A 15355-nucleotide genomic window follows, 5' to 3' on the forward strand; every position below is an offset into this window, starting at 1 on the left:
TAAAATACAATGCCCACTCTCGAACTCTTTAAAATGAATACAATCGCATAATATCGCCTCTGAGCCCGCAAGTTTTGGGGACACTGCTCGACCTTGCGGCATCAGCCCCTTCCACTTGCTCGAACTCTGACCCTTTGGATAACCGCATTTTATGGATATCAGGCCGAGTAGCAGACGGCTGACGCGTCAGGTCGAGTTGGCTCGAAGCATCTTGCACACAAACTGGAACATGTACGTGAAATAGCAGCCAAGGGTTTAACGGCGCTAAAATTCCAGTGTCGCATACACAGACAAGCTGCATCTGCCTTTTATCGTTGACATTATTGCCGATCGACGCTTTTTGAGTGTCGCTCGATGCACCTATAATGCATTTTTTTAGATCAGCTTTCGTAACACAACGTCCACGATTCAAAATCAGTATAAAATTCGGTCCACTATTAATAACGTTGTATATACAGTTCGACAAATTCTTCTCGGCCACTGGTCGGCAAGGACCTCAATAAGTTTCACGAGAGAGCTATCCGCTCAATTTATAAGCGTTAAACTCTCGTATTAGTTTTAATCGAGAAAAGTTTTCAAGCTAAAAAATAACGAACCGCAAATTTTTCTCAATATTTCACACGAACACCTACATCTCAACGCATCCGTTCGTTAAACGCTTATCAACAATGAAAAACAAAAAAGGAAAGTCCAAAGCACTCTGCCGGCGAAATGCGAAAAAGGAACGTTCATTCTGACGCACGACTCTCTCTCTCTCTCTCTCTCTCTCTCTCTCTCTCTCTCTCTCTCTTTCTCCTCGCGCGTCGTCTGTGTATGCTTAAGCGTTAGTACGTGAGTTAAATCTCACGACAACTTTATGAGCCTTTCATAGCGAAGAGAGCACGAACAAAGCGCACGTTTTTTTAGGTCGTTGCCCGCATAAACCGAAAACAGTCATAACACACGTTCTCCCCGCACTACTGCGCGGCGACTTTTCTTCTTCGGTGTGTATACGCTATAAACACAGAGAAAAAAATGCCCCGAGCAAATATAACCCCGTATCGTTCGCTAATTAACATTAGCTCTCGTGTACCAAAAATCGTGAACTTGTTTCGCTATCGGCCGGAAAATTAACCGGCTCGACAATGCAGCGCCCGATTATTTCATCGGAATACGCACACACACGCGAGGAAAATAAACCGGTTTCGACTCGGGGCCAGCGGTACACAGCCCGCTGATGCTCGGCGCACAGCATATTTGGCAGACTTCCGGCGAAGCTTGTCTCTCTCACTCTCCCGTAAATAGGAGCTGCTGGTTTATTTTCAAGCCTCGACACGACGACTTCCCGCACGCTCCTCGTATATCAATTGCCAATGTCGCGCTGCATACATTAGTTTTAATTAGTTATTAGGCCGGACACTCGAGGGAGGGCCGCGAGTCGGCGTGTATTAACGGGAATTCGCCGAAGATGAATTATTCGACTCGCGTTCGCCTGTTGTACGCTGGAACTTTTATTATTCGTTATATCGGACGAGCTTTTGTGCACAGCCGGTGTCTGCAGGCGATGCCCAATTAGAGCGAGAGCATGCAGAATTCAATTATATAGGGATTCACCTTTTCAGCGAGCACAATAAGCGCTTATTGAATTATTTTCGCGGCGATACAGTCTGGATTATTTGTATCTCGTTGTTGCCCTTGTTAATTCTATCATCGAGTTTTCAGCATTTTTTCGACTTCATTGTTTTAAAACTCGAACTTTATAATTATCCGATCGATTAGCCGCACACTTGATCAGAATCAATCGACGTAGCAATTCGGAATTCTTGCAAACAAAAAGAGAAGTCCATCATTGGGAGACGATTGCTACACGGAAAATAAATAAAACCACCTCCGCCGTCAAAATAGATCTTCCGCGCTGCTCACTGAAGAATCACTCCAGTCTACAAGTGGTATACATCGCCTTCGAAAATAAAGAAGACACGCATAAATTCGTCGCGCTCTCTCTCTCTCTCTCTCTCTCTCTCTCTCTCTCTCTCTCTCTCTCTCTCTCTCTCTCTCTCTCTCTCTCTCTCTCTCTAGGAACGATTTATGCGAAACTGAGCAAGCGATAAATACTTCCCGAGAGCGACGAGTCTCTCTCATAGGTCACACCTGATTCCCTCTTTTTTCGAAACGGAAAAGCCACGCGCGCGCGTCAGCCCTAAGTGTACCCAATAATCCAACGGCATTTATCCGTCAGCGCTTGATCCTTATTCAAACACCAGCTGACTCTCGGACGAAGAGAAAAAAGCTCGGGCGTGAACGACTTGTAATATATAGCTATACCGAAAAGCCATTATATACGAGAGCCGCGAAGACTAATACGCTGAGATATTTCTGACAGTTGGCCGTTTCGACATTTCATCCCGTTTGTTTCTTCTCGCTCGCGCGGGACTCGGATAAGCTTTCTTCTTCCCGCAAGCGAGCTGCAAGGAGGAAAGAGCGAGATACGACGCGACGAGCGCACTTTAAAGCCGGCGGCCAGATATCGCCGCGAGAATTTTATTAGCCGTCAGGGGCATGTAATGGCCCTTAAAAATATATATTTAAATTTAACGAGACTGCACGAGGAATCAACTTGGCGCGCGGCGATGGCTTTATGCCGCTGTTGGAGCTTTTTTCTCTCTCCCGCGGGGAGGAAATTATCCGGTGCTTTGATTGATGTGTCCAGGAACTATTTCTTTCTTTTATGCGGCTCGCGTAATGCGCGTGCTAAGCGATGACAAGGAGTGATCCCGTGGAGCAGGTGGCTGTTCTGGATTTTATTCAACGTTTTGTTGTAGCTTTATATATCATATGTTTTTAAGAAAAGCTTATTCTCTAAATTTTTAGATGTACAGAATATTTTTATTGAAATTACGCTTTTAATTAACAAATTCAGCCTCTGCAACAGGTCGTGTAATGTAAATTTGCCCGGATTATTTACGCACTTTCAGTGACATTGATTGTACGATTTACGGTCGCGAAGACCTGCAAGCTCACTCCGCGGATTTATACAATACACTCGGTGTACGAGCATAAAGTACACGTGTCGCGGACGTACGTCTTCCGGCATCCGTTTGTAAAACAAGCTCCACGTTTAACACTCGCGTATTCGCTCCAACTTCGAATTTATTCAAACAATTCGAAAGAATAATTCTCCAGCGCAAAAAGCTCGCGCACATCCGCAATCTCGACGTTCGACCAGGCGAAAGCTCGCTCTGCAAACAAAAATCCGCTCGGCGCAATCAGAGGCAATCCCGTATGCACAGCTCGGACGAGAAAAAAATTCTAGTGTGCTTTCAGGAACTCCTATATCGAACGGTGCCAAGAAAACAAGCGTCGCTTCTGTGCGTCGGCGTATCATCGGCTGCTCGCCGAGTAAATCGTTCGATTATTCGGCGCATGAATGAGCTTGATTGGAGCCGATTGCGTCGAGTTGGCAATTAAGAGTCGGCCCTTCGAGACCCGCGGCAGGAGTCAGTCGGCTTTGTTCTTCCAAATCGATTTCCAGCGGCGCGTATAGTATACTAGACTCGCGCTATCTCTCTCTCTCTCTCTCCCCCCCCCTCTCTGTCTATCCATACAGCGTTTGTGTGCACTGCAGTTGACGATTTTCACTCGTGACTTGACCGGCTGACTCGGGCTGGTTTGCGCACACGTGCAGCGTTCTGTGTGATCGAATGTGTCTCGGATTATAGTAGGAAGAATGCGATGCGATAACAGTTTAGCCGGTGTACATTGTCGGGCAGGAGATAAATGATTTTAGAACATACTATGTATACTTAATCAGTATAGAAAAAAGCTTTGCGAATCATCGCGCAAGGAGATTATTATTAGGTTATTTAAGTAGGAATTTTGTTTATTTATGAAAAGATCGCACACAAAGGCGGAAAGTCAGGGACAGACAGCATCGTGTACACAGCACTTGAGACAAATTACGGAAATATTTCCGATCTACTCGTGAATCACAATGCAACCCTTGAAAATAATAATGCCGCTCATTGCTGACATTAAAAATAGTACAGCAGCTCGAGCACGACACGCGGGAATAAAAGCATACAAACGACTCGTCTCTGTCTTGGTTACCGCGGTTTATGTTTGAAATGTTTAGAAGTCGCCCGTTGCAGCTTTCCGAAACCATTGACGAATTTAGATCACTCAGACCGAATTTTGTTTACGCGCGCGTTAAACACCGAATAAAACGTGGTATATTTTCAATTCACCCTAGCTTGAATGCCGTCTGGACAGAAGCTACTGCACTTAAGTAGTAAAACTTTACGATTGTTGTTTTTCACGATGAATTTTTAATTGCAAAGATAGTTTTAAAAAATAAATATAAATTCGAACAAAAGATAGATCCGGTTGTGTAATAAGTATGAACCTGAATTCCTACGATTAAATCGAGAGAATTTTCATCGCGGCACACTTGAATTGAAGTAATTTGCAGTTCCAACAATAAGTTGGCAAAACGACAGCGAGCGCACCGATGCGGTTTAGAACTTCGCTTCCGAGAGCTTGACCTTGCTCGAAACCCTATACTAGACGTTGCACTGTAGTTTAATAGACTTACGGAAGATTTCTGTTAATCAAGGAAAATTATCGTAAACCACGGTTGAACATGAACTCTTTGCTTTCTCGATTATAGTAATTTCTTAAAAATATCTTCTTTTTTATAAGAGCGAAAATTCTTGTTCGACCTGCTGCTTAGGCTGCTCAAATTATAACCTTTCCTTGCTGCTGTACGCTACTTTCTCATTCCAATACATTAGCGTAAAAAGGCCTAAGAGAGTTAAAATAATCATCCTAGATTTTTCCTTGCGTTGCGTAAGTTTTGCTTCCATAATCGGATTAAAACGTGACGCTCAGCGCGCAAGCTGTCGATCTTGAAAACAGCCTAAGGCATAAACTCGCAGCCGTTAAGTTGACTTCGCAAAGCGAGTCGCGTATAAGCCGTCGTGTCGCGAACCTGCAAACAGCTCATAAATAAAATGCAAAGATATATAGGTAGCGTGTGTACAACTGCAAGTGATGCTACATCCGTAAATCCACCGGCCAATAAAGTCATTAACGGCGATCGACAATATCCTCCGTTGAAACCGAGGCCTTGTCACCTCGGATGACGCGCGTTTACGTTGGCCGTTGTTTATTAAAACTCGCACAGCTCGTGACAACGTGAAAAGGGGAGCTTCGCATTGTCGACTTTTTAATTCCGTCTGCGGTATGACGACTGCAGGCCGGATACGAGGCGGAACGTGTATAGGTGTATGCGGTGTACTCGCACGTAGGCACGCGGTGCTTGATGGAAAAGATGGGCGTCATGAGCCGACCCTCAAGGCTACGCACGTGTGCAGCAGACGCGACGGCAGCTGATTGCCGAATGATTAATTTAGATTTTCTTTGGGGTTAATCGGGGGAGTTATAAGAAAGACAGACGCGTTAAAGAGAGAATCGATGCTTTCTTCTACATCATTAGATTTTTCTAATTTTTAAATTAAAAAACTACATCGCGTTCTAATTACAAAATGCGCTGTGTATCCACGTTTAATTTTCTTCAAAAAGTTGGATTTAAATATGAACTTTATTTTGCAAGTTTTTAATTAAACTTCAGCCGCGTGTTCTTATTCTTGGCTACGTTATTGCCAATCTAGAGTTGGACTGAATTTTCATGATACTTGCGAATAAAGGCGTTCCTTTGTATTGCATGCAATAAAGTGAAGTGCACTTGTATATACGTATAAATGGAGCGAAAATAGACTTTTAAGGTGACGAAAATTTCATACGAGCAGCGACATAGTAATAGCTCATGTATAAAAATGCTTTTTAAAATTGCATGTCAAAATATAACGAAAAATTATATATGATTTAAAATACCATTGAAATTAATATATATCACGACAAACAGAAATCAATTGGTATAATTCTAGAGTGAATTTTGCTTATTGTGAGCTATGAAATATTTATCGATTTTTTTCATAACACACTTCACCGGCCGCGTGTTTGGCTACGCATGAAACGCGGGACTCGTCAAAATTCGAATCGAGTCCGTTGCGCGCACGACCAAGCGAAAATAAAAATTTCAAAATCGATGAAACGCCCCATACTATGTATGTATGGCAGGACGTGTAAGGTGAAAGATAGGCTTTGCTCTCTGGCGCGAAAGCAACGAACCGTGTATTTGATTTCGTTTGATGATCAATCAACGAGCCCTTTAAAAAGCTTTCAATACGAATCAGAAATGTTGCTAGACGCGTGAAATAGTATTCGTCAGCTAAAAAGAAGTTTTTTGTCGAATCCGTTATTTATATAGGTTATTACATTTCACTTTGAAATATATGAGTTATATTCGTAAAAAGTTATACAATGTTCAAATAAACGACGCAAGTCTGTATGAATGCATTGGAACAGTACCGCAAAAGAGACGCATTTCTTGCTACCGCACAGTACATCTTCCTCTATAGGCGCAACGCTATAGTAATGCGCTACAGATGCAATCAAAGATAAAATGCCCCTCTCGCCACTGTGCACCAGCAACTCGGGCAACTTAGATAATGCGACTGCGGCAGAAACTGACGTTTCAATTAAATCGCCTCTTGTGTGCAGAGTATACCTACGTATACATCTAGATAATTCAACCGCTAATTTATACGACATAAAATAAATGCAGTTCAGTGAGCCAACGAATAGCTACATCTCGGGTACTTTTTGCCCGTCAAATTTCTTCTTCAAAAATAAACATTCGTGCAATGCAAACTCTGCTTTATCTATATACAATGTCTCTACTGCAAAAAATAGCATTATGCAAACGACGCGCACTATCGAAGTCACGTCTTCATCTCGTATGCGCGTGTATACGCTCGCTGCAGTATCTTTTTATACATCGGACGGAATATTTATGTACACAAATACAAAAGAGCTTCTCTCGCGATTCGCGATAATCGATACGGTGTTTTCAGGATTCGTAAATACTAATCCTCGTCGGGAAAAAACTTACGGGACTTAACGCATTGGAAAGCTCTTTTATTGTTACTTTTTAAACTCGGTGATCTTCGGAACGAATAACGATAGCAAATATGTCGAGACTGCGAGGTAATGGACCTGGATTTGGGTTTGCTTGGCAAGTAGCAATGTATAGTTTTTCGGGATTCCGACTAGCCCGAACCAAAGGCTTTATATCGCGTGTTTCTTGGGGTTCACTTATCGGGCTCTCTCGGTACGTTTGCACGTTTTCTCGTTAATCTAACCTACATAAGCTTAAAGAGGAGCAAATTTTTGGTCGAAAGCTTGTTCCTCCTCAGTCACGGATACCCGGATACCTATAGTGAAGCTTTTCACGCTCTTTTCTGCTTAAGAAATAGAATAAAGCATAGATCGAGTCAGTGGTGCATGTATTTGCGCACACTCGACGTACTGTTCAAGCGGAGCTCCTGCACAACATACAAGTGAATGTACCCCGTTATTAGTCAGACATGCTTGTTTTTCATTATACTTTTTCTCTAGGTATTGCATTCTCAACGATGTTTCGGAGATTTTCTAGAAAAATGATTATTCTGTATCTACATATTATACCAATAGTAGGTATGACTCGATAGATTATAGTATGATTAGAAAAACCATTGTGCAATCTCGCGCCACCACAAAATCGCACTATTTGAATATTCTTATATAACTTCTAATGTTTGTCATATAATACAGGGCGGACTACTGGAAATCTCAAGCAAGAAAATACTGTGACTTTTGCAAATGTTGGATAGCCGATAACAAACCGAGCGTTGAATTCCACGAGGGCGGAAAAAAACACAAGGAGAATGTAGCGAAGCGTCTGAAGGAGATCCACCGGAATAGTGCTAAGCAGGCGAAAGCCCAACAAAAGTTTGAAAATGAAATTGAGAAGATGGAGAAGGTAAGAGAGAACCAAAGAGCTTCGGAAATTCGTCAGGATCGATTATACATATAGCTCTTTTTCTTTTCAGGCGGCGATGGCAGCCTATCTGAAGGACGTCGAGTCCGACAACAGGGACATGACGGCCGATACGATCATACACAAGAAGACGGAAAGCAAAGTGAGTGAGACGATCGATTCTTTCGCGTATCGCGGAGGGAGGACAAAGATCTCTTGCGCCGATGCATATAATAATGCGAGCTCAGCCGCTCTTGCATCTGACGTCTCTCCCGCGCACTAGTTTTATATATCTATATGCGTAATACTTTATGTACGTGCATGCGATTTGCTTTTTCAGCAGCAGGAGCCCTTCAACCCGAACCGTGTTCCGGAAGCTGCGCCAGAAGCCCATCCGCGATTCAGTGAGTCGAAACACCGTCAGGTAAGCTTTTAACCCGATTGTCCATATATACTATACTATACTGCAGTCTTCTTATTTTTGTAGATTTTGCAGATCTAGTACTCGCTTGCTCAGCGTATCATGTCTGATTTTTTTTAATGCACGCAGCTTTATGAAATATTTCTCTTTATTTCATCGAAATGAATAATTCAAAAAAACTAACGAATATGCGCGTCTCTGTAGACGGCGGCCGACGTTGATCCTCTAGACCCCTACGCAAAGCAGAAATTGGCCCGGATCGCAGCGCGCGACGAGAGGGCCAAGAAACAAGCTGCGAAAAAAGTGGAGGAGGACCAGCAGCAGCCGCAGAAAAACAAGTCCGACAAAGGAAAGGGGAAGAAGCCTAAAGATGAGCCGAGCGGAAGTCGACCCCCTGTGCGGAAAGTCTGGTACGAGGCACGAGCCCAGGGCTGCCCGTACTCTTATTACTGGAACATAGATACGAACGGTAAACCTTCGTCTCTTTTTTATTTATTGAAATTGCATGAATCTCGTAAGATTAAAAGAGTTACATTCGATCGACAGAATCGGTTTGGGAACCACCGATGGAGGGTTTCATGTCACTGGCAGAGCAGGCCGAGGAATTGAAGGAACAAGCTCTGCAGGAGCAGCTACTCCAACAAATAGACCAGGAGGAGGCGAAGGACAAGGCGGACCTTTTGGAGGAACAACGGGCGAACGCCGAGCGGGAGAAGCTGAAAGAGATCCGAAAGCGATTTTACGCAAACAAAAAGGCCGAAAGCAGGGACCCCAACGATGAAGCCTTGGAGAAATCCGAGGACGAAGGTGAGGAGGAGGAGGAAGAGGAAGAAAAGACACCCTACCTTCGAGACTACAGCGTCCCTGACAAGCCGCAGCCTTACGGTACCTGGCAAGTCGTCCGGACAGTGTAAGATTTCGTCTTATGATATTACATTATAGTGTACGCGAGGACAAAAGCGTTTATGAAAATTTTGCTTTTTTTCAGAGAAAAGCCGAAGATAGATCTGCAGCTACCCCGAGCGAAGGTGCCGTCGGTGCCGATTATCACCTATACCGAGCCGGAGCCGCCGCAGCCAAGCAGGGTTTTCAAGGAGAAGACGATAACTCACGTTTCTACCGGTGACAGCGATGACGAAGGTCCGACTGTCTCTTTTAAAAAGAGAAAGCTCGGAAGTAAAAACATGCGCAGGAGAATGACTGACGATTAGATTGTGATGTGCGGCTACACTGTGTACATAACTGCGTTGACTGGATGGTTATGCTTTTATACTCTAGATTATGATTTTGTAAACGAAGTTGATCAGTACTCGCATTACTGAATTTTGAGATTCCAAAGAAAAATTCGCAGTAATTTTGCCCTACAGCTGGCAGATGTATACAATCTTATTTTGAATTGTATGTATATAGCGCTGATCAATTATTAAGGCGATTATGCAACGGTAATATCAAATGATATTGAAAGGTATGAGAAGACTTGAGTATCTAGAGATTGTATGAGTAATTCTGTAAATAGACTCATTATTGTTAAAAAATGATTTTGTAAAATACGAAACTTTCCTGTAATAAATGCTTCGAGAGAGGAGATAATTATAAAAATTTAGTTCTCCTTATCTGCATTGTTAGCACAATACTTATTTGCTGGGAAGGCTGCCAGTATAATTTGAGAACAGCGCTGTGTCGCGAGCCAAGATCTTTTGTTCGTCAACGATCAAAGTATCCTTCATTTGACATACATACATTATCTATTCAAAATGCGACGTATGTGGATGTGACGTAAAATCACAGGACTTGTGCAAATCTCATTAACGCGCAGCAATCTACAAAGCAATAAATCTTGTAAGCACACCAACGATAATTATTACTTTTACTTTTATTTGAAATCAAAAATTAGCATAATGAAAAATGCATTCGAGTTAAAAGTGAACAAATTCTGATATTTTTGTTTATTTCTTATTTGGTTCGTATTAAAAAATGTATATTATAATTATACGATAGAACGTGTCGAATTATTCTAAGACATTTTACGAATGAAATAATCGTAATACTTAAAAAAAAAAGTTTTAGATTTATAAATATCGTTTCTCTATTTATTTATTTATTTATTTACAACTTACTTAATTTTTGTGACTCTTTGTCGCATAATAATTTAGTTGTTCCTGAGAAGTTTCATTGAAATTTTTTTAATGAATGAATTTAAAAAACATCTAAAAGTTTCGAGCAGTTCAATCAGATAAAATCATAAATTAAGATGTTACTATAATGAGCTTTGTATACATAAAATTAGATTCAATGTCTCATTTACATCACACTCGTCAATATAATTCAACGCGAAACGGTAAATGAGTCTTCACCGGCGTATTATCTGTGATGTAATTTATAGTACCATCATTTTCCTCGTTACGAATGTCGCCGTATTTAAAAGAACAAATGTGGAATTTCTGTCTCATCCACAGCCCAGTGTACTCTATACTCTCCTCTTCTATCTTCATTAAAATCTAAGCAAGTATATAAATTATACATATACAGGGCAGCTATGGCGCAGACACCCTGTCTTTTCAAACAATCTATCATCTAAAAACAGCCTCGTAATATCGATAAAAAATTCTTCTCTGCGTCCGCACCTCTCAGCTCGTTCGAATTTCCTCCAAGTCTATAAATCTTCAAAGCCCCGGGCTCTCGAGTCCTCGTCAAACTTGCTCTGCGGCAATAAAATCTTTTCCGCTAACGTTCTTGTCCTTCACATAAGTCATCTCGTCGTAACAAGCCCTCAGCCCTCCGGCATTTCCCGCAAGCTCCTCGACGATATCCTCGCGTTTCCGTCCCTTAGTCTCGGGCATCATGACGTACGAAAATGCGAAGCTACCAGCACAGAAGATGCCCAGTAGTACGAAGCAATTCTCGATGCCGATGACTCCCATTAGAGGCCCGAAGGTCTTGATAACCAGAAAAGCCATGATCCAGAGGAAGATCATGCAGAGAGTGTTGGCATAGCTGGCGAAGTTTACTCGGAATATTTCCGAGGCGACGACGAACGGAGCAGGCCCCATACCCAGGCAGTAGGCGATCATGTAGAACGACAGCGCGGTGACTGGAAGCCAGGAGATGGCGGAGACGTCCTGCTCGGATTTCTGGAGGTAACAGAACGCGCTTACGGTGAAGTGGCAGACAGACATGCCGCCACAAGAGACGAGGACCAGGAGACGACGACCCGCGCGTTCCATCAGGACGGTCGATAGATAGGAGCCGAAGACCTGGATGGCACCGATTATTATGGCAGCGTGATCCGGGGAGAGCGATGAGCCGGACATCTTGAAGATCGTCTCGGCGTAGCTTATCTGAAAGAAGCCATGAAAGTTGTTTAGTCAAAAAAATCAATAATAGGTACTACTATATGTATATAGATGCAATAGAGTCTCACCATAGCGAAAATTCCGCAAAGCTGCTGGCCGCCCAATAGTCCGAAGGCGATGATCATCCCCTTGAACGTGGCACGATCTCTGAACAGATCGAGGAATCTCACTTTCGCATCCGGGTGCTCGGAATCGGTTATTTGCGTCTGTAACCTGGACAGCTCTTGATCGACGAGGACTTTGTTGTTGCCTTTCAAGAACATCAGTGATCTAGGAATATTTTAAACTGATTTTGAGAAATAAAAAATAGTACTCAGATTGATTTGCATAAAGGTCGAATGGAGTTTATCTATGTAATCCTGATTAGACTTTCGCTATTTGCAATTCGCTCACGACTCGCAAATACCTTTCAATCCTATTGCGAGCTTAGTTCTCTTTCATAAACGTTAATCCCGAGGATTTGAATGTTTCCCATCGCGCATCTGTCGATATGCGTGAAATACGAAGGAAAATTCAATTAACGCGAGCGACTTGCTAACAATGCTGCAGTTCGACAGAAAAGAGATTCCTCCCATATTTCCAATACTAATTGGCGCTCGAACGGGAACATGTCTCTCTATAGACCGCGCTCTGAATTCTGATCGAAAATTGATTGTCACTTCGTATGAAAACTAGACCGCGTATAACTACGCGTATGTAGAAGCACACAGAGAAATCTACTTTTCCTATTTTCTAAGGAAACCGAAAACATTGAAAAATATTTCCAATTCCCAAGCGCAGCAGGGTCTCAAACTCGCTCCCGCAAGTTTCAATCAGGTCCGACCACAGCGCGACTCCGTCTACTTACTCTCCGCGCTTCGCATCGGTGTCTCACCTGCCGGCCTCGTCGATCCTCCTCTTCCTCACCAGATAAACCGGCGTCTCGGGCATGAAATAGAACGTCAGCATAAAGACCAGTGGGAAAGCCATCGAGAAGACTCCGAAGGCCTTGTAAGGCATGAAGGGCCCAGTCGCGAAGGCCAGCAGAATCCCAATGTTGATGGCGAATACAAGGAGACTTCCCAGAGCTCCCCTGATCTCCTCGCTGGATATCTCGCTGACGTAACTCGGCACCAGGAATATGCACATGGCTCCGCCCATACCCCCGAGGAAGCGGGAGACGAAGAGACAGGCATGACTCGTCGCGAAGATCGCCACCAGCCAGGAGACGAGCATCGGCAGACAAGCCGCGTAACCGAATCGCTTGTGACCGAATCGTTCCACCAGACTACCCGAGAACGGGGCCATGGACAAGCCGCCGAGGCACAGAAGCGCTCCGATCCAGGAAGCGCCGTCTTCGGTTATCGGCGAGTCGCCCACCGGTGTGTCGGACCGTCGAAGCTGGGGGATCAGCGGAGAGGGCCAGCCGCATGTTAGGCCGTAGGAGACGGCCAGCAAGTTCACTGGAATTTTATGGATCGAAATTATTAGTGCGGAAAATGCCGTGAAAGGATAAATGTTATTGTTATTGAGAAAAACTGAAATTTGTAAAGAGATGCTACTCGAATGGAAGTACATACATGAGCGCATATTATATAGAGCTGAGAGTATAGGAAAAATATACTTTGTACGATCACTTATAAAAACATACAGTTGGATCGACACTTCATTGTCATTATCGCTCGAATTATGCAACTTTAAACGAAAGAAAACAGTTTGGGGACAGGCGATTGCAAGCTCAGCAGAGTATAGTATCTCTCGAATTTACTAAGCTGAAAAATCTGCCACTTGTATTTCATCTCAGACATTGTACACAAATGCGAGATGCGAATCGTCTGAAGGTGTTGTAAATCATTCGGTACATATAACGCGAGATCGTCTCGATTTCACGATGATTTAAGTAAAGCGTCACAATTAATTTCGTATCATCTCTGATACGCCGCAGCTTGTGCTTATCGAAGTGTCATTTTTTTAATTTTTAATTTATTTCATTTGTCGTACGGCTAATTTTATTTTATAACTGCAGAAAGGTTTAACTTATTCTTTTTAAATTAGAACTTATAGAATCAAGAGAAAATATCAACAAAAGCTGCGACGCATTCGACAACAAGCTCTTCGAACTCGCAAACCGCCGGAAAAACAGACCGATCGTCCAATCGAATCAATAACCGCAATTAGAAAAAAAAAAACGCACCAATAACCGCAGCCACAAACTGTCTCAGCTTTCCATAATTAGCAGACGCGTCTTTCTCCCGGTCCAGAATCATCTTCGCTCAAAACACAAAAATCCGCGGGTCGAGTCTCACGAATTCACGTCGACGATGCATTCGCGTAGCTATCGGACGAACGACTGGTGGGCTATCGGTGCAGCCTCTAGGATATATAAAGCGCCAGCCGATCTGGAAGACGCGCCGATGTGTCAGAGGCTCGATCTTTGGACTGACTTTGCCATCGGTCGTCTTCCGTAGTTTACAATTTATAGCGCCGCCGCCGCATACATACATACGAAAATTCTTATCGGATACGTGCGCCGATCTCGAGCACCCTGGTAGAAAATTAACGGTTGAAATTCGTTAAAAAGTTAAGTTTAATTGGCCAGTTTTATCAAATTTTAATGTAAAAAAATCAATTAAAATATTGCTAATAATTTAGCGATGCGTATCTTTAATACCACATCAGTATTATTATTAAGTTAAAAATTGTTTTTCCCTTTTTTTTTTGGCACTAAAACGTATATATATGTCTTATTACAAACATTTGGATTTTTTACGATTGTAACGTGTTTTTCTAAAATTTTTGGATTGTAAAAGCAAAAGTTTCGTTTTATCACGAGTTAATGCGTCGTATCTATGCATTTATAACGGTTAAACGCTTGTTTAGTTAAATCGTTAACCGCACAACTTAGCTAAGTGGCCCAAAACTTAGCTTATTAACCGTTAACATTTCTACCAGGGCAACTGACTCCGCAATTGCGCGTGTCTTCCTCTCGCGATCGTTTTGGCTGCAGAGCTTTTTTTTCGAACGATTTGAATTTTTTACGGATTGATCGCGGAACTTGTTTGTTTTTTGTGCGCTGATGCTCAAAGTATAATGTTATGCGTGTATTTGTTTTATTATGTGCAGATCGGTAGATTATTTATAAGTATAGTGTGCATAGGGACTAGATGAGAGGCCTGATGGCTGGTATCTACTCGTAAATAAGAACATTCCAACAAATGCGATTCTGCTAACCTGCTGACGCGACGCATACTGGATGGAAAAATCATCGTACGATGTATGTCGCTCGATCAGTGCGAGGCTGTATGTTCATCTTGTATAGAAGATTTTTGAATAAAAAGCAAGAGATATAAAGCCTAGTGCGCATTAAACTAAGTACATCATTCACACAATTCGTATCGAGCTATACTAGCTTATTCATATATAGTTGCAGACAAATTGACAAATTGCATTGTATCATGCTACCGCGATATCAAATGTAAACGCTCACCTCTGATGCAGCGCGTGCTATACGCGACACCGTAAATCACCTCTATTCTAAAATGCATCTCATAATGCCGCTGCTGCAGTTAATACGAAGTTTCAGCGGAGGCGGAGACACGAGTATCGAACGCAGGAGCAGGCTGAACGCGGGCGCGAAAATTTTTCAGCGCACGTCTCTTGGAAAGATGATTTACGTCACCGAGTGCGAGGGAGAGATAAATCGTC

The 15355-nt window shown here is 42.8% G+C and overlaps 2 protein-coding genes across 4 annotated transcripts in view; one reads left to right on the plus strand and one right to left on the minus strand.

The window, feature by feature from the left end:
• The window catches only part of LOC100119021 (WW domain-binding protein 4), a 25245-nt gene extending 15069 nt beyond the window's left edge, over window positions 1-10176 (plus strand). The window contains exons 2-7 of one of the 2 annotated variants that reach the window (XM_001602822.6): window positions 7693-7900; window positions 7971-8060; window positions 8238-8321; window positions 8523-8787; window positions 8865-9228; window positions 9307-10176. In XM_001602822.6, coding sequence (XP_001602872.2) covers window positions 7693-7900; window positions 7971-8060; window positions 8238-8321; window positions 8523-8787; window positions 8865-9228; window positions 9307-9529 — 1234 coding nt within the window. In that variant the 3' untranslated portion in view covers window positions 9530-10176. The remainder of the gene's footprint in view (window positions 1-7692; window positions 7901-7970; window positions 8061-8237; window positions 8322-8522; window positions 8788-8864; window positions 9229-9306) is intronic. The other variant, XM_008206388.4, reaches the window with a different exon arrangement.
• LOC100119057 (facilitated trehalose transporter Tret1) lies at window positions 9963-15273 on the minus strand. Of its 2 annotated transcripts, none has more exons than XM_008206386.4 (4): window positions 15138-15273; window positions 12546-13113; window positions 11740-11941; window positions 9963-11656 (listed from the first exon to the last, which is right to left on the minus strand). In XM_008206386.4, the coding sequence occupies exons 1-4, from the start codon at window positions 15193-15195 to the stop codon at window positions 11009-11011; spliced, it is 1476 nt and encodes a 491-aa protein (XP_008204608.1). In that variant the 5' UTR covers window positions 15196-15273; the 3' UTR covers window positions 9963-11008. The 2 variants fall into 2 exon arrangements, with proteins under 2 accessions (XP_008204608.1, XP_001602903.1); XM_001602853.6 differs by lacking the exon at window positions 15138-15273 and adding an exon at window positions 13845-14163.
• Between the last annotated feature and the right edge of the window lie 82 nt (window positions 15274-15355).

The sequence above is a fragment of the Nasonia vitripennis genome, chromosome 3 (genome assembly GCF_009193385.2).
Source record: "Nasonia vitripennis strain AsymCx chromosome 3, Nvit_psr_1.1, whole genome shotgun sequence".
NCBI lineage: Eukaryota > Metazoa > Arthropoda > Insecta > Hymenoptera > Pteromalidae > Nasonia > Nasonia vitripennis.